Source organism: Berghia stephanieae, chromosome 8 (assembly GCF_034508935.2).
Source record: "Berghia stephanieae isolate SIO BIC M18660-M18661 chromosome 8, UCSD_Bste_1.3, whole genome shotgun sequence".
NCBI lineage: Eukaryota > Metazoa > Mollusca > Gastropoda > Nudibranchia > Aeolidiidae > Berghia > Berghia stephanieae.
The window spans coordinates 33,877,807-33,897,806 of NC_088367.1; the positions used below are offsets into that span (position 1 = coordinate 33,877,807).

The following is a 20,000-nucleotide window of genomic DNA, read 5'->3' on the forward strand; positions in this document are numbered from 1 at the left end:
AAACACCAAAGTATGCGTACCTGTCTTGAAAAGGCACTGATTTGAAGGAAAATTAATTTTTTATGTTAATGATTTTTTTAATCTGCTATTTTTGCTATTTAAGACACTTCTTAGGGATTTCAATTACCTCAAGTATGATAATATTGAAGCTTTTGACTTCGCGAAGTCCCAGGTTTTAGAGTTTTTGCAATGATGATGGTCATTTTAATCTATCGATATTTGAAGGATGAGCTTTCTGGCCATTTTTTAAAAAAACATATGGTTTTCCATAGTATGGCAGTTAATTATAACAATAATAATAATAATAATAATAATAATAATTATTATTATTATTATTATTATTATTATTATTATTATTATTATTATATATTATTATTATTATTATTATTATTATTATTATTATTATTATTATTATTATTATATTATTATTATTATTATTATTATTATATACTTTATTAATAAAAAATCGAAATTTGTTTACAGACGTGGCATGCATAAAAATGTATAAATATAAAATTAAGAATATATGGCGACAATGTCTATAATATATATATATATATATATATATATATATATATATATATATATATATAATATATATATAAGGTGAAATATGTTGACCCCACGACCCCTTGTTTGAATTGATATGTAAATGCATAACAATAAGAATAAAAGCGACACTTTAACAGGATAATGGAAGACTTGTTGTACATAATAAGCATAATAAAAGTCCATCAAATTAAGTTGCCATTCGCCTTAATTGTCGCGAATAGAAAGGAATTTAACTGATCTTCTCATGTGTAATTTTTCAGGACATTGTGAAATTTTGAGAAAACTCTATGCGTTAAATAGAGTTAGCCATGTTACGCTTAGGAAAAAGGAAAAGCACTTGTTTGAGGTGACCCGTCAGGTTGATGTCGCGATGTAAAAAGTCTTGAAGAAGCTCGATCTTGAAATAAGTACAGACTACAATAAATAATGACCTTTATATAGCGCAATATCCACTAAACGTGCTCAAAGCGTTTTACAAGGGGCCCTGGCCAACAGCAACATTTAACATTTAGGACAAGACACTACGCCTGTAAGGCGATATTATAATTTATTCGGACAAAGACAACGCTGTTAACGACCAGGTACTCATTTTACACCCGAATACGGTGAGAGAATGTGAATAAAGAGCCTTTTCCAAGGAGTCAATTATGCGTCGAGCGAGGCTCGAACCCAGGACCTTCCGATCCGAAAGCGAGTGACATACCACTAGACCACATAGCCCCACTGATAAAGAGGACAATACTCAATACATTCACTCTATAAAGTCAATAGAGGATCACGAAGCTGGATTATCGTCTGAGCAAATTGCATCAGAAACACCAGAGGTTCTTTGCATTGGCTATGACAGAAATTAGATATATTATTTTGCAGTGAAAGGGTCTCATCTTGGATGTGATGATACAATAGAAAAGCACATACATTGTTTTTTCAGTTCAAGAAATACGGCGATTCTCAGACTATAGCATGTAGATCGATTAAGCCTCTTAGAAAATAATTCATTACAGCGTAACTAATTGAAAGGTTCATTTAATCTACATATTGAAAGTTTGGGGTGCTTATATTTCTTTGATACCCATGGACAAGGTTGCACAAAATAGTATCTTGTGAAGGAAATTAAAAAGCTTCCGGTCCAGCAATGAAATTGAAGTGTCACGTGAGCTTCATTTTCCAGCTTGGCTATTATGGGTAGAAGCCAAAGTAATAAAAAAAAGAAGACATGGGCGTAATTCAAATTGGCCAGAAACTTGTGTTGGCTTAAGCCATTAGTTTTCAATAATTTCAGACTTAAGCTTAAGTTCGAGACTTTTAGTGTGTTATTTATGAATTCTTATCCTATAAGATAACGCCAAAAATATTACACGTTACAATTTGCTTAGGGTCTGAATAATTGATATGATTGAGCTTTTTATTGAGCTTTTATATAGCGCAATATCCACTAAACGTGCTCAAAGCGCTTTACAAGGGGTCCCTGACCAACAGCAACAGGTAACATGAAGAAGGAGACATGACGCCTGTTAGGCGATATTACATTTTTTTCCGACAGAGAAAACGCTGTTACTGGCCAGATACTCATTTTACACCTGAGTACGGTGAGAGAAGGTAAGTAAAGAGCCTTTTCCAAGGACTGAACAATGCGCCGAGCGAGGCTCGAACCGAGGACCTTCCGATCCGAAAGCGAAGATCATACCACAAGACCACATAGCCGCACTATATGATGAGATCGAATGTATTGAGTATTATTCTCTTTATCATTATTTATCATCAATAGTATAGATATTGACCTAAATTCGTTATAATATATTAACGACCATTTATCACAAATTTCAAAAACGGAGAACTAATTTTCTAAACTTTAACTATGCTTTAATGAATTATTATGGATAACTTTTATGCAAAAACTATTACATGTTGCAATTTACTCAAAATCTTAATAATAGATATGATGAGTATTTGTCTCTTTATCATGATTAATTTATTGACTCAAACTGGCTATATAAGGGATCATTTTTCACAAACGTCCGACTCAATTCCATCTCTAGACTTTCGTATGTTATTTGGATACACATATATCTAGATACCTTAAAATTAAAAAAATCAAAGTGTTGCAATCTAATCCAGGTTTAATTAGTCATTATATCTAGCTCGACTGGACTATAGATAGAACGAAATTGACGTCACTCATGTCTTTGTTATTTTTTTTTATTATTCCATCCATTTTTATGAGTAATTCTTATTAATCTGTATTAACCAGATTATAAACGTTTAGGTTACACTGAGTTTTGTGTGTTGGTCCGTTTTATTTCCGGATGACAATGTTGTGAGTTTCTTAGCCAGCGCACAGCATCTATTGTGTTAGTGGTATTGATTTAACTGGTCTGGTATTTGAGTATGTTGTTGGTTGTGACCTTGTGTGTATGTGTGGGTTTTTGTTTGTTTGTGTGTGATTGTGTGTGTGCGTGTGTTTTGTGTCCGTGGGCGAGATAGTAAGCGATTGGCACTCACAAAACATTGTCATCCGGAAGTATAAATGGCCAACACACAAAACAACGTGTACCCTTGATGTTTATAGTCTGGTTAATACAGTTTAGTGTTAATTATTCATAACCGCGGATGACAAAAAGCGATAACAAAGACCTGATTAACGTCAACTTCATATTATCTTTTCGTGGGTGGTTGTATGTATTTGTGAATTGTGCGCAACGAATCCAAGTAGACTTCGGTAAAGCTTATTATTATTTTCATTATCATTTTTTTTTTTATTATTTACGATGAAGATAAAGGATAGTTTGTCATTAAAGCTCTAATTTGACCAAACACGAGTGGAAATAGATCTATCTGGTTTCTCATTATTTCAAAATACAAACTAATTATGAATGACAAAGGCTAAATAACAAAGACCTTAGTTGTTTGTGTGGGCAGAAGGTCGATGATCAGAAATCATTTTATATAACCTGTTGTGAAGCTAGAAAGTAATTCGAATGATTGCCATGCAAAATATAGGCTTTATTCAACATTTAAATCGACATGATCTGGAAAGAAATTAAAACACAAAGAGTTAGACAATACAGTACAGACACAGATCAATTACAAACATTAAGTGACAAATAGAACTATCTCTAAACAGTAAACAATATCATGACATTCTTCCCCCCTTGCATGTGGCAAGAGATTTCAAATTATGCTTCTCTATTTCGTAAACTGTATGGTCTCGTCCGAATGAAGCCACTCGTTCTGGAGTTTGAACGGGATTCGTTTTGAGTAGAAAGCTCATTAGGATTGTTAGGATCAGAGACTGATGGTTCGTCCAAGGCAGATTTTTGCACTACACCCGCTTCCACAGTTTGTACATCAAGCTGTTCTAGAACAGTTTCAGGTAAAATATCGTTTCCCACATTCTTTTGAACAGGTTGAAAAGGTGGAGTTACGCTCGTGTTGTCAAACGCCATGGGTGATTCTTCATTGGAGGGTTGGGCAGTAGTCATTTCACCAGCAGGGGCTAAGTGACGCAAAGCCACAGTAGTTTCTTTACCATCAGGAAGTCGGACGTAGGCATAGAGCGGATTAGCGTCCAACAGTTCCACTTCGTCCACCAATGGTTCGTATTTAGAGGCTCTTACATGACGCCTCATCAAAACAGTTCCTGGAGTAGTCAGCCAGCTAGGAAGTGTTGTACCAGTGCTTGACTTTCTATTGTAGCGGAAGATTCGTTCATGAGGAGTCTCATTTGTCGCAGTGCATAAGAGTGATCTTATTGAATGGAGAGAGTCAAGAAGCACTGACTCCCATTGACTAACATTCAAACCACGTGATTTCAGGGCTAACGTGATAGTTTTCCAAAGGGTTCCATTCAGACGTTCTACTTGTCCATTTCCCCGGGGATTGTATGGGGTCGTTCGGCTTGAGGCGATACCCTTTTTGCACAAGAAATCTTGAAGCTCACTTGACATGAAGTTAGCACCTCTGTCAGAATGTATTGAAATAGGCATTCCAAACAATGAGAACAATTGACACAAGCACTTGATGATAGTTGATGAGCTCATATCAGAGCATGGGAACGCAAAAGGGAAGCGAGAATATTCATCAATAACTGTTAGGAGATACCGATTTTTGGACGATGACGGCAAGGGACCCTTGAAATCAACACTCAAACGCTCGAATGGTTGAGTTGCTTTGACCACTTTGAGGTTCTGCGGTTTGTAGAATGAAGGTTTTAGCTCACGACAAACCCTACAGTTGTTGCAGATTGTTCGTATTTCATCCACGGAATATGGGAGATTCTTTGACCTGACAAAATGGTTCATCCTTGCAATTCCAGGGTGGCAGAGTGAGTCGTGAAGGCTTTTTAAAGTTTCTAAATCTGAACCAGTAGATTAGCAGAACTCCCTTGAAAATGCGTCAGCCGCTACATTGTCTTTTCCAGGTCGATACACAACGTCATAACTGTAGCTTGACAGTTCAATCTTCCATCTTTGGATTTTATCATTTTTGACTTTTCCTTTTGCAGAATTTCCGTACATAAAGGCAACGCTTTTCTGATCTGTCACAAGTTTGAAATGCTTTCCTAGAAGATAGTGCTTCCACTTTCGAAGGGCTTCCACAATAGCGTAAGCCTCTTTTTCAACAGAAGAATGCTTCTTTTCACTGTGGTTCAGAGTTCTTGAAAAGAAAGCCACAGGACGTCCACCTTGATTTAGTGTTGCTGCGATTGCAATTTCAGAAGCGTCGGTTTCTACAACTAGAGGAGCGTTGTGGTCAATTGTCACGACAGCAGCGTTTTCAATCTCCTTTTTCAAAAGATCAAACGAGTCCTTGGCTTTTCCTGACAATGAAAAGGTGGTATTTTGGACCAGTGGGTGTATTTTATCCGAGAAATGAGGTATCCAGGATGAGTAGTATGCAAACATTCCAATCACTCTCTGTTGAGATTTGATATTGTGAGGATCTGAAAGTTCTCTCAGTGGCTGTAATCGGTCAGGGTCTGGCTGAATGCAACCTTTGGACACCTGAAATCCAAGTAACTTGATTTGTCTAACAGACTGGATAGTCTTACTTTCATTGAATGTTATATTATATTCTTTGGCACACCTGAGAAATTTCACAAGGTTTTCATCATGCTCTTGCTGATTTCTGCCACAGATTGTCACATTGTCTAAGTAAGCAAATGTGTCACTCAGTTTCTCATCTCGAATAATGGAATCAATGATGCGCTGAAAGCAAGCCACTCCGTTAGTGACTCCAAAGGGAATTCGCTTGAATTGGTAGAGATTTCCACTGGCCTCAAAAGCCGTATACAGTTTCTCCTCGTCTTTTATTGGGATCTGGTGGTAAGCACTTTGCAAATCGAGGGTGCTATAGACACTGTAGTTTGAAATTGTTTCAATCATTTCATTAATGTTTGGAAGTGGATATGCATCGAGTAGAGTGAAGCGATTGATGGTCTGACTATAGTCCACAACCATGCGTTTCTTGTGTCGTTCGTTAGTTGTCACCAATACCTGCGCTCGCCATGGAGAATCAGATGGTTCGATCACATCCTCGTCAAGAAGTTTCTTAACCTCAGAGTCAATGAATTGCTTGTCTGGTAATGAAAATCATCTTGATTTTGTTGCAATAGGTCTGACTTCTGGAAGGAGATTCTTGAAAAGAGAAACAGGTTCGATTTTTGCAGCAGTGAGACTACAAACGGAGAAAGTAGGCTTTGATCCTTTGAAGGATATTTGAACTCCATCATGCTGTTCAAGAAAGTCATGGCCTAAAATCAAGTCCGAACACAACCCTGACAGGATGGAAAATTTCACACTCTCATAGAAACGTCCCTGGTATTCCAAAGAGACAAAACAATGACCCTTGGTTGTACTGGAAAGATTAGTAGACGCCATGGAGATTTCTTTCTTTGATTTGAAAATCTTCAATTGGAGACTTTGTACGATCTCTGTTGAAATGAAACTCTCTGAGCTTCCGGTGTCTATCAACGCTTTAACGGGCTTGTTAAACAATTTCACGTCAATAACAGCTCTGTAGAGACTAGCGGGAGCCGCGGCTGAAAAGGCTGAACTGAGTGTATTCGGGTCTGCCGCAGATGCATATTCGTTTTTACTTTTTGACTGGCATACCTTTTGAAAATGCCCTTTTTTTCCACAACTTTTACACAGCGCCTCTCTAGCAGGGCATTTTGATCGAGGATGTCGTTGGTATCCGCAGAAAAAGCATTTAGAGTTCGTGACTGAAGCATTGAATGAGTCAAGTTCCTTTTCAGAGGGCGGAGGAGCAGTGCTGCCACATGGCACAGTAGTTGGTGTGCTGTAGTTCTGAGAGTCTTTTTCAGCCATCTCCAAGGATCGAGCCTGTTCATAAGCGGCCATAAGTTCGATTGTCTTATTCTCGAGGAGTCGCTGCCTGATCTGATTAGAAGAGAGACCACAGATGAAAGCATCTCGGATAAAGTCATCCCTGTTCTTATCAGCAGTAACAGCTTTAAAATCACATTCTTTGGCAAGTCTCTTCAACTTTTGAAGGAACTGATCGAGGATTGATCTGGTTCTTGCTTTGTAGTAGCCAAGACGTGTCTCGCGAATATTTCGTTTTTTGGTTTCACGTATATGTTCTTCAGAACGTCAACAGCTGAATCGAATGTAGTACAATCAGCAATATGTTCGTAGACGACAGGATCGACGAAATTGACGAGCAGATTGAGTTTGTTGTCAGTCGCCTGTTCGGGTAACGAAGAGAGAAAGTTGTTAAATGTACAGAGCCAGTGATTCCATTGCTTTGATGCATCAGGCGTATTGGGTTCAGCGCTGAACCGCTCAGGTCGAAGGAATCGTTCCATGTTAAATGTTGAATAAATTGTTGTGAAGCTAGAAAGTAATTCAAATGATTGCCATGCAAAATATAGGCTTTATTCAACATTTAAATCGACATGATCTGGAAAGAAATTAAAACACAAAGAGTTAGACAATACAGTACAGACACAGATCAATTACAAACATTAAGTGACAAATAGAACTATCTCTAAACAGTAAACAATATCATGACATAACCTTTATTTAATAGGCTTCGAAGGCGTGACGTCACTTCCCTCGTAAACTTAGTAACTCGATCTAAACAATCGGAACAATGGCAGACGCCCTTATGAAATACTTCTCCGACGAGCATAAAAGTATATTCAGAAGAGAAACGCATTATAAATCTGATTAAGTTTTGACTTTTATACATTCTGATCACATGACATGTGAAAAAGTTCTAGCCAGCATGAAGAATAAAAAGTACTGTTTAATTTGTTTAAAACCAAGCTGCTCGTTGCTGGGCGGACGTGACATCAGACTATTGAATACGATTTTCGTGTAATTCAAATATTCATTTGGCTGCTTTGTTCCTTGGTAGTGTACAAAGTAAGAGAAAGCGACGGGGAAAAGATAAATACGATAATTTGTAAGAAAATAGTACGGTATTCGTCGATGAGGCGAATGTCACCAATTGTCCCGAAAAAGTGTGTATGAAACAGTACCAGACAAAGCATGAGAGAATGGGGAAAAAATCCCCCAAAAATTAGCCTGCCTCCACCAGTAACTGCTCCTTAATTTGTCATTTTGTTATTCAGTGGCAAAGATGTAGATAGCAGCTTCATGATGGAGCTCGTGACTCCTTAAATAAAGTCCAGGCTTGGCCTAGGTGTTTTGTTTGTTTGTTTGTTTGTTTGTACTTTAGGGGGAGGGTGTTTTGTTTTGCTTTGTTTTGTTGGTGTGTTTTTGTTTTGTTTGTTTTTTTTAGTTTTGCTTTGTCGTTTGTTTGTTTTTTGTTTTTAATTGTCTATTTGATTGTTGTTTTGTTTTGTTTTGTTTTCTGTTTTTTGTTTTTTGTTTGTTTTTTTTTTTTGTTAGGTGGTTTTTGTTTTTGTTTGTATTTTTTTGCTTGTTTGTTTTGTTTCTTTTTTAAGGGGGAGGGGTATGTTTGTTTGGGTTTTTTTTTAATAAACTCTATCTCGACCAGCATTATACGCGTAATTTTAAAGAACTTTTTTTTCTACTCTATATCAATATAGATTTATTTACAAAAACTTATATATTAATTACATCTATATATAAGAGTGATATTGGCTGGATTGTTGACCTCAGCATAATACTCGCCTAGTATCTAATAAATGTTTGATTTTTTTTTCTCCAATTTTCAGAAAACAAAAGACAGCGAATTGACAAACAATCAGATTAGATATACTCTGGTTGGTCAGTACAAGGTACGTCATGGAATTTCCTAGAATCAATTTATTGTTTTATGAATTGTTTTCATTGTTTATTTCTTACACTTGGTGATAGTTTGTCGGGGTGAACTCGATTCCGGCAATTCGAAAACTGAATTTTAAGATGAAACTTCCCTAAACGTCTCATGGTTGACTTTTTTTTGAGAGGCTGGTGGTAATCAATCGATGTAAGAATTAAACCGTGATGGTCAATATACCAGGTGACTAGACTTTACTCACATTCTCTCACCGTACTCGGGTGTAAAATGAATACCTGGCCGTTAACAGCATTGTCTCTGTCGGAAGAAAATGTAATATCGCCTAACAGGCGTCATGTCTCGTTCTACATGTTACGTGTTGCTGTTGGTCAGGGACCTTTTGTAAAGCGCTTTGAGCACGTTTAGTCGATATTGCGCTATTTGAAAAGATCAAAAGGCTCAATTACAGGACATGTTCCAGGTGTCTCCCATTGCTATCCAGACACGTTTTGACTCGTCGCACAAAATGACCAGTAACGCGTTGACAGTGTTCTTCTGAAATTTCTCTTGTTGCTCTCGCGATGGTTTTCTTGTAGCCTGAGCCACATCATTGTTACTATTCTCTTGATGAAAACAATGACCTTTTGTCAGGTCATGTCAAGATCGAACGTCGCTATCATAGAATAATAAACTATTACTTTTATTATTATTCGGCTGTATAAAAAACTATCATTAACCAATATGTGACCGGCATTCTCAATCTAGTGTTATGTCATATTGTGCAAGATTTTGGAACTGACTTTGAAGCCAAAACTGTGCAATTTTATTTGAATTAATACTCGCCAAATGTCATTACGTACCTAAGTTTCCAATATTATAGAAGTTTAGCAGATCATACTTGTCACGCATTTATTACATGTTCATTCTCATTGTACGTTAAAAAAAATAGTGCCGCTATGCAATTATATATGGGTACCGGAATTGTTTAGATTGTAATATCCAATCAAAAATCGCATAGCGGCACTATTTTTACGTATAATAAGAATAATCATTAAATAATAATTATTATAATTGAGCTTTATATAGAGGAATATCCACTAAATGTGATCAAAGCGCTTTACAAAGGATCCCTGGTCAACAGCAACAATTAACATGTAGGACGGGACATGACGTGTTAGGCGATATTACAATTTTTTGGACAAAGACACCGCTGTTAACGGCCAGGTACTCATTTTACACCTGAGTACGGTGAGAGAATGTGAGTAAAGAGCCTTTTCCAAGGACTCAACTATGCGCCGAGCGCGAGGCTCGAACCCAGGACCTTCCGATCCGAAAGCGAGTGTCATACCATTAGACCACATAGCCGCATGTAATAGATATAATATGATACGTGGGTGATGCGTGATGGGTATGTTTTGTTAAACCTGTAAATAGAAACGTTTTCATGTAAATTCCATTTTCGGAATCTAGTTTACCCCGACGTACTTCCAATTTTAGACGGTTTGTTGTGAAAAGTTTCTTTATTCCTTTAGGGTCACACTGTTGCAATCAAGAAGATGGGGATCTTCAAGATAGACATCACCAGAGAAGTTCTTCTTGAACTCAAAGTGGTAAGTGCAGTTGACTAACTAATCGTGTACATTTGATCTGTCCCCTCAGCAAAATATTCTCTTGTTGTTTTGTCTGAACGCGTGGATGCGATGACTCTGATTTATTGCAATAAAAGAAATCAGCATGTCAAAAGTGCAACTGACGCAGGCCAAACTGTCATTATGTTTGAAGGTTCTAACTTCAGGTGTGTAGCAAGCGTAAGAATGATATATATGGTAAGTTTAAATCAAGTTTCATCCTGATTAAAAGACACTCCTACGATGAGGACGTCTCGAGTTATTCTCTTCTTTTTGTTTTTAACGCTGTGAGTAAATGGAAAATTTATGGTTGGACGAGGAATATGTGTGGTTGTCTACATAGCATATCTAAAATCAAAGGGAGGTATTGTGTATCGATTTACCTTTGTATACGTATTTCATTTTGTTTCCTATTTCGTTTTTTGTTTTTTTTTTAATTTGTTGTTTGTTTTTTTTTTTTTGTTTTTTTTTTTTGTTTGTTTTTTTTTTTTTTTTTTTTTTTTTTTTTTTGTTTTTTTTTCTTTTTTTTTTTTTGTTTCTTGTTTGTTTTGTTTGGTTTGTTTTGTTTTGTTTTTTGTTTTTTTGTTGTTTTTTTTTTGTTTGTTTTTTTTTGGGGGGGGGGGGGGGGGGGTATTACTGAAGTTTGTTTGTTTTTTATTTCATTTTTCTTTCTTTTTTTTCTTCTTTTTTTTTTCCTGTGAGCGATAGGCATTTTTAAAACGTAATTATAATGACAATGTTCATTCATTTATTTTATCCAAAAGATTCGTGACACAATGCATGAGAATCTTTGTCCTTTCATTGGCGCATGCGTTGAGCCTGGTCGAATCATGCTACTCTTCGAATATTGCAAGAAAGGAAGTTTGCAGGATGTGTTGTCTGCAGAGAATCTCAAGCTAGACCGGACGTTCAAGGTATCTCTTCTCAGGGACATTGCCAAAGTAAGTCTAAATATGATTTGATAAATAAAATGAACATAATCACGGATTTACCACGCTCAGTGAGCATTTCACTACTTTTTTTTATTCCCCCAGCATGCCAAGTGGCTTAAGATTTCCATTTCACACGGTACAATTCTCGTGGCGGCGTCATTATTATAAAAGCACTCTTACAATATCCATTACCACTTATAGAAAGGTAGTAATTTACTTCTGAGTCGAGTGATATAATGTTACAGAAAACCCCTAATTTTTATTCCAGCAATGTGAAGATTTGAAAAGAATATCATGTTTTGATTTATTTTTTTTAATTTTGATCCAAACTACGAACTTCGTTTAATCTCATCGATCTAACTGGCCTCATTAAGTCTGCGGTTGCAGCAGTCTTTTAGTCCCGCTGCTTGTAGTCCAGTGGTTTGGCACTGGGGTTACAACTATTAGAGTATTGCGTTTATGTTCCGCTATGGATGGTCCAAATTTGACTCCTTGAAAAGCGCTGTTTACGCATATTATCCCATCCTACTTGACTCAGTTTGAATAATAATTTAGCTATAGAAATAAATTAATCATGAATGCTGATAATAATAGTATTATAACAGGCCACATGTAAAGTTTAGAATACATTATATAAGATCAATTTATTGTAATAATGAGAAAAAGAAGAAGAAGAAGAAGAAGAAGAAGAAGAAGAAGAAGAAGAAGAAGAAGAAGAAGAAGAAGAAGAAGAAGAAGAAGAAGAAGCGCTTTACAATATTTCTGAAGTCAGCGACAATACTTATCGTGAAGGGCTAGATATGACGTCTGTAAGGCGCTTTTACAATATTATCTTCTTTTCGGCAGAGACAATGTTACCGGCCAGAATCTCATTTTCTACTTGAGTATTATAAGAAAATGTAAGTAAAAAGTTTTTATCTGAGGTTCAAAGGTGAGCCGCCCACCACGGGATTCGAAACAGGGACTCGCATGACGGAATGCGGGAGTCTTACTACAATAGCATACAGCCGGATTTGTATGATTGATTCAATCTTTCTTATGTTGAATTTTAGCTTATTCCAAAATTGATCATTTTCCATTGTCAACCAGGGTATGATTTATATTCATCGATCTGAGTTGGGATTTCACGGCCGTCTGACGTCAGCAAAATGCGTGGTCGACGGAAAATTTAATGTGAAGATCACAGATTTCGGGGTCCCTAGTTTTCGCCAATCGGTGGACGGTAAAAAAGAGCCAAACGACTACATAGAAACACAAAGTAAGTGCAGTTTTCATGTTGCATGATTCAATTTTATGAAATGGATCCGAGTTTTATACGGAAGTCAATCTTGATAACCATAACTGATAAAGAAACAACAAGAGCAACATGTGGTTAAACTACACGCCCATACTCACCTGTTTAAGGTGCTGAATATCGCAAAACTGTACGATTCCATATTGTTTGAAAAATGCATTGGTATTTGTAAATTTTTCGATTGAAGAATTATCTTATATTTAATTATTATCTTATTCAAGGGGTTTGTGAATCAAAATAGGTATTTATGAAAATAAACTTTTATTTTAAAATATTAACAATTGAATATCTCATGAATACGTGAGTTTATAAAATGTATTTTCTACTCTTCTTAAAGTTCGCAAAGTTTGACGCAAATATTAATTGTTGTATCTAGTTTATACGTATAAATATTTATTTGTTATTAATTGGAATTTGATTCGATGCTATAGGATTTGTGGACTATCGCCATTGGATTCCGAAAAAGTTCTCAACCACAACCTGATTTAGGAGCGCACTAGGAGTGGTAACGAGTTCGAGATTCCAAACACAATTTTACATGTATCTTTCTATTTCGCCCCCAAATGTTTCAACATTATTATCTCTGATTGAGATAACACGGTATTCAGGAGGTCTGAGGATCGATGCCATGTCGAGGCAGGCTGATTTTAGGGGTTTTTGTTGTTTGTTTGTTTTTTTTTTGCTTTGTCTGACACTGTAAGTTTCATACACACTTTTGTTTAGATCTTTGTAAAATCTTAACCCAAGTCTCATACTTTTCACCATAAATTCAGTTTTAATTATCTAAACTACCCCGACATAATACCGTTTTGAGGCGGTAAGTAACAAATTATTTTATTCTTATACTGTCCTATAAGTTTTGTCTATTATATAGAACAAAATTTATGCATAAATTATAGAAATTGTAAAAATGTATGAATACATAGTCAGATATGTAGACAAAATGGATATAAATGTATGCGTATATATATATATATATATATATATATATATATATATATATATATATATATTTATATATATTTATATGTTTGTGTGTATGTATGTGTGTGTGAGTGAGTGGTTGTGTGTGCATGTGTGTGAGTGACTGTGTGTGCGTGTGTGTGAGTGACTGTCTGTGTGAGTGACTGTGTGTGTGAGTGACTGTGTGTGTGAGTGAGTGGCTGTGTGTGTGACGGTGTGTGTGTGGTTGTGTGTGTGTGTGTGTGTGTGTCACAGCCTAGCTCCCTGTACTGCTACGCAAAGATAGGACGATCGCCAAGAATTTGCATCTGCACTTGTAGAAATTCCTCAGCTCTTTATTCAGAGGAGAAAATGAAATCAGAAATGAACAAAAAAGTCCAGAAATCCATTTTATGGATGTTAAAGAATGATAAGAGAAGCATGCAGATGTTATCATCAAATGAACATTGTCTAAGGGATGATCTCAACATGCAGAGAGGGTACAGAGAGTCGGGTGTCAATAACAAAGTTGAAAAAAGTAGAAGAAAATCAGTTCTTCATATTACAACACAAATAATCATATTATATCTCAAATAAAGAACTCTGAGGAAAGATGAATTGACTTCAAATTGGAAAGAGGAATGAATACTCAAGATGATGACGTACCATAATAATCCATGGAAATATGACACACTGCAATCTAGGGCAATCACTTTGGGGATCAGAGTTGAGTGGAAAACCGTTTTGAGGTAGCATAATTTCAGCTTTGTCACGCATACTCCAATCACTAATGGAGAAATCTGGAAGAAAAATGACGGGGTTTTTTTTTTCTCTCGCTCTTATAACATACTTTCCAGAACTGTTGTGGGTCGCGCCAGAGCATATTTCCAACTTTCGACGTGTGAGCGGGTCACCAAAAGGCGATATCTACAGTTTTGCCATTATTATGGAGGAAATGATGACGAGGTCGGTGCCTTATGATTCCAAAAGACCCTTTCTGGAGGTACACGGTAAGAACTACATCATCCCACTAGAATACTCCCCCCCCCCCCACCCCCTCCACACAAAAAAATTTGCATTCATATTATTATGCATTCCTTCAAATAATGTGGAATTTCGTCACAATGAATACTATTGTTCTCTTGGAAAAAACCACGTATTTTAAAATGTGTCCTGAAAACGTGTCCTTCAAATATGTAGATCAATAAAATTGACCCCAATCTCGCCACTAAACTCTCAAACCTGGGACTCCTGAAGTCGTGAAGTCTCAAGTTCTATAGCTTTTGGCAAGAATAGGGTCATTTTAATCGATTTATATTTGAAGGATGAGTTTTCTAGCCAAAACTGTCAATACGTGTTTTAAGAGAGGACGGCAGAATTATGACAATTTTATCCAAATCTTCCAGTGATTAAAAGATCACGTAACTAAATACCGAGACAAAAGCGTATGAGCTGCATGATGATTTTAACGTCAACCGATGTTCCACAAAGCCGTCCAAGTTGAATCCTTGAAAAAGACTTTTTATTTGCATTCTCTCATTCACACTCAGTTTTAAAATGAGTACTTGGTCAGTGACAGCGTTGTTTCTGTCGAAAATAAATTAAAAGAGCGCCCTAGAGGCATCCTGCCTGTCTTGTCCACGAACATTTTAGTAGATACTACTCCATTTAAAACACTTAAGATTTTTCAGCCCTTTTAAATTAAGTTTGAATTAATGATTGTTGTTAAAGCCCCTACAAAATATTTCTATTGCCAGCAATCGTTGAAAGAGTATGTGGCAATGAGCGTCCACCATTCCGTCCAGATATTTTTGAGTCAGATCTCAAGGACGCTTACACAGGTTTGATGACTCAGTGTTGGCATCAAGTTCCGGAGGAAAGGCCTTCATTTGAAGAGGTGCTTAAAACCCTTAGCATCTGTATAGGGTGAGAAAACAATGAAAATGTTATAATAATGATGATGATTGTGCCGGTTTCTGACAAAATATGCTATCATTGATTAACAATATCAATAGTTTTCTCCTTTTGGTCCGAATACTTTTATTTCCAATATCAATCGATAAAGATGATCCCCAATTTACCAGAGTCCCAATTTGTCAGTTCTTTGAAGTCTTAGGTTTAAGACGTTTTAAGACGTTTTGACTAGCTTTAGTTCATTTTAATCGTGCGATAATGAACTGTAAGTTTTCGGACCAAAATTATGGGAGAAAATATTGTTTTGATAAAAGTTGGGTTACACATAGCTTTGTGTGTTGGTCCGTTTTATTTCCGGATAGCAATGTTGTGAGTTTCTTACCAGGCGCACATCATCAATAGATCTGATACACCAAGCTACCCCATCGCTATGGGGTCAACTGTAGCCTTTTAGACCTCGTTAACTTATTGAGAGAGTATGAAGTTGACATCACTCAGGCCTATGTTATTGCTTCTGCCATCCTCGTTTATGAGTAGTTCTCACTAAACTGTAGTAACCAGACTAACAACAAGCTATGAAGTGAGTAGGAAAGTGCCAGAATATAATAATAATGTACTTTATTCATCCAAAAGGAAATTTTTGTACAGACGTATAAAATGCCGACAATGATTCATACATAAACATAATATACGTAAATATAATGTGGTAAAGTAAAATTTGGTAATAGGTATATATAATATAATAATATTGTAGGCTGTAAGAATAATTACATAGTGTAAATTAAGGGACATACAGATTATAAAAGTGTAAAGATATAAATATCTAGAAAAGGTACATTGATGTCAACATATAAGAAAAAATAGATCAGTAAAAAGCTAAGAATTAGTTACAGTGTAATACTATTGTAAATTGACTGAGAAAAATTACATAGTATAAATTACATGGCACGTAATGTAGAATAAAAAGGTCAATAGAAAAGTTGTAGTAAGCGATTTTATAAATTGATGATTAAAAAATTGTGGGTATGGAGTAATTTTAAAGAACAAGTTTCAAAGTTAAAACAGACGTAGACCAAAATTTATAAATTATTTTCCTTATTAAAAATTCTGCAACTGTAAGGTAAAAAGGACCGGAGGTGTCTTTCACTTTTTGTTCGTATAGACAACAATATTTAAAGGGTGAGTTGGATTATCTAAAATATTACTAATTTTTCTTAAGCAGTGTTCTGAATATAAATCATTAAAAGACATGGATCCTGTAGTAAATTTATTAGCTCTTTTAATAATCCTGTCAAAGTTAGCTTTTGCTGAGCTAAGACAAAGTAAGTTGGCCAGCAATTAAGCTTAATAGCCAATATTCTCAACACTAACATATAACATAGAGACAATTAAGACATTGAGTATGCTCCGGTATTTGGGGTAAATTTTTAATTACTTCATCTCTTGTTGTTATGATAACATAAGTGCCTGCTCCACTCACTTTTCACCCCCCCCCCCCCCCCCCCCGACTCCCCCGGCCATCCATCGTCTTTTACTTTAATTACAAATCAGTATCATTACTACTATGACTATTACTACTACCATTACTACTACTACTACTACTACTACTACTACTACTACTACTACTACTACTACTACTACTACTACTACGACTGCTGCTGCTGCTGCTGCTGCTACTACTACTACTACTACTACTACTACTACTAATAATAATAATAATAATAATAATAATAATAATAATAATAATAAGATAATAATAATAATAATAATAATAATAATAATAATAATAATAATAATAATAATAATAATAATAATAATAATAATAATAATAATAATAATAATAATAATAATAATAATAATAATAATAATATAATCGTAATAATAATAATAATAATAATAATATAATAATAATAATAATATAATAATAATAATAATAATAATAATAATAATAAATAATAATAATAATAATAATAATAATAATAATAATAATAATAATAATAATAATAATAATAATAATAATAATAATAATGATACTACTGTTGCTTCTTTTGTTGCTACTGCCACTTATGATTATACTTATACCGACATCCCTTATTTTTTGTATTTATTTCCAATTCTATTGTATTTATTTTCCAACAATAATCTATTTTTTATATTTCACTTTCTAAACCGCCTCCTCTTTTCACTTAATTAATTGCGCACCTTATAGAAATATCCATTGTCTAATTTTATTCGTGCTTCCTTACAAAGTAGCATATCTACTATTTCCTGACCGAAACGTCCATTTTATCTGTTTTCGTATATCAAATTTAAGCTTACATTCAATTTCACATTGTTATTTATTTCTTCGAGCTTCGAGCAGCAACATTTACATGACTCAAAGATAAAACAATAGACCTGACTGTAACGATTAATGTCACCAATCCTATCATTAATCACGGTATACATCGTTTGACTTGTATCCAAGATATCTTATCATCACTTTACCATTGCTATTGGCCAGTTAACTGCCTTGCTCTGGAAAAACACGTATTTTAAAAATTGGTCAGAAAACTCGTACTTCAAATATCAAACGAGGCGTGGTCCCAGGTTTAACAGTTTTTGGGTTTGTTTGTTTTTTTGTGTTTTGTTTTGATTTTGTTTTGTTTTTTTTTTTTTTGTTTTTTTTTTTTGTTTTTTGTTGTTTTTTTTTGTTGTTTTTTTTTTTTTGTTTTGTTTTTTTTTTTTTGGGGGGGGGGGGGGGGTTCCAAAATGACGTTCATTTAAATCGATCGATATTTGAAAGGACGAGATTTCTGGCCAATTTTATAAATATTATGTGTTTTCGAGAGCACGGCAGTTTAACTGGTGAACGCATTGTGAAGAAAATGAGGAATGAACGTTTACGATCTTTCTCCTTTCCAGAGGCAAAGACGTCGCCCTTGTGGATCGCCTTCTCACTCGTCTCGAGGACTACACCAAAAATCTTGAAGATTTAGTGGAGGAGAGAACCCAATTGCTGGCTCTTGAGAAGACCAAGTCGGAAATGTTACTAGATGAAATCTTGCCTAGGTATATTTGTTTAGAGATGACAGCTCTAATGACAGCTTTTATATTTTTGAAATGGATGTCGTTGCTTTAAATCATGTCCATAACATCCAATTACCTTCTTCATCGTCGTCGTTATCATCATCATCATCATCATCATCATCATCATCATCATCATCATCATCATCATCATCATCATCATCATTTTTATAGTCACCATCATCATCATCATCATCATCATCATCATCATCATCATCATCATCATCATCATATTTATCATCATAATATCATCAACATAATTACATTGAGCCTTTATATAGAACAATATCCACAAAACGTGCCCAATGCGTTTTACAAGGACCCAAGCCAACAGCAGCACTTTACATGTAAGAGAAGACATGACGCCTATTAGGCGATATTACATTTTTTTTTCAAAAACAGCAAAACTGTTAATGACCAGGTACTCATTTAACACCTGACTATGGTTAGAGAATATGAATAAGAGCCTTTTATGCGGACTATGCGCTTGTGGCGTAGTTGCACATATATATTGCTGGCTTATGATCGTATAGTGGCTTTTTGATATATGGTAATGATATTCCTTTGCATTGTGTTGTAGGTGTTAATACTGACTATAGAGTTCAAGCGCCAATGATGATAATTACAACATCAAGACATTCAAATCAAAGTCCAGATTCCAAGTTTCATTTCTTACTGCTTTATTTGTTGTGATCATTTCGAAATCCAAATCAAATAGCATGGTCATAACTCAATCAGTATCATAAATTTGAAATCCGTAAAATCTATCCAAATGCTACTAAATATACGTGGAATATTTCTAAGTCTGTAAAATAAAGATCCTTAGATTCTTCTTAAAGAATCTTAGTAGGAAGTTAGAACAATGCAAAAAAGTCTAAAGACTTAGGAAAGTGCAGCTTAAAGAGTCATAAAGTAGAATCGAATTCCGGTTTGAGCAGAAACACTCTATTTTATACCCTATTGTAACCTGTTCCCACAATTCCTTGAAACCACTCCTCCTACTGATTTTGACTGCCCCATGTCAGGCTAAACCGTCCCCTTAAAAGCAAATGCGAATCATACTCAACTCGAAACGTTAAATCTCTAAATATTAATGTTAACCCACCCCACCCCCCCCCCCTTGCCCCTTCTATGACATAATATTATTTTGGTAAAAGTCAGTTTATAAGCCCAAATAACAAAAAATCAACTACATTCTGATGCATTTATTATCAAATACCAATTAACACCAATCAAAGAAAGTAAGTTTCTAGTACTCAACACAATGACCAGTCCATTAACTTTGGACGTAAAACTGTCCCAGACCCATTTAATATTGACCAAAAAATAGCATCAATCTGTTGCTGTTATCCCCTGAGTTTTATACTGATCCCCTGAATTGTAACCACAGTGTTTAGTGGACAACAACCGAGAACAAATGCAATCTCCTGCAGCTACTCCCATGGTTCTTTCTAATAT

At 35.3% G+C, this 20,000-nt stretch overlaps 1 protein-coding gene across 1 annotated transcript in view; it reads left to right on the top strand.

Moving 5' to 3' along the window:
• Positions 1-20,000, top strand: part of LOC144978552 (atrial natriuretic peptide receptor 1-like) — a 57,886-nt gene that overhangs the window by 24,501 nt on the left and 13,385 nt on the right. Inside the window, exons 11-17 of the mRNA XM_078924765.1 lie at positions 8,723-8,785; positions 10,299-10,376; positions 11,159-11,335; positions 12,416-12,584; positions 14,420-14,572; positions 15,320-15,488; positions 18,381-18,527. Of these exons, the coding sequence (XP_078780891.1) occupies positions 8,723-8,785; positions 10,299-10,376; positions 11,159-11,335; positions 12,416-12,584; positions 14,420-14,572; positions 15,320-15,488; positions 18,381-18,527 (956 nt within the window). The remainder of the gene's footprint in view (positions 1-8,722; positions 8,786-10,298; positions 10,377-11,158; positions 11,336-12,415; positions 12,585-14,419; positions 14,573-15,319; positions 15,489-18,380; positions 18,528-20,000) is intronic.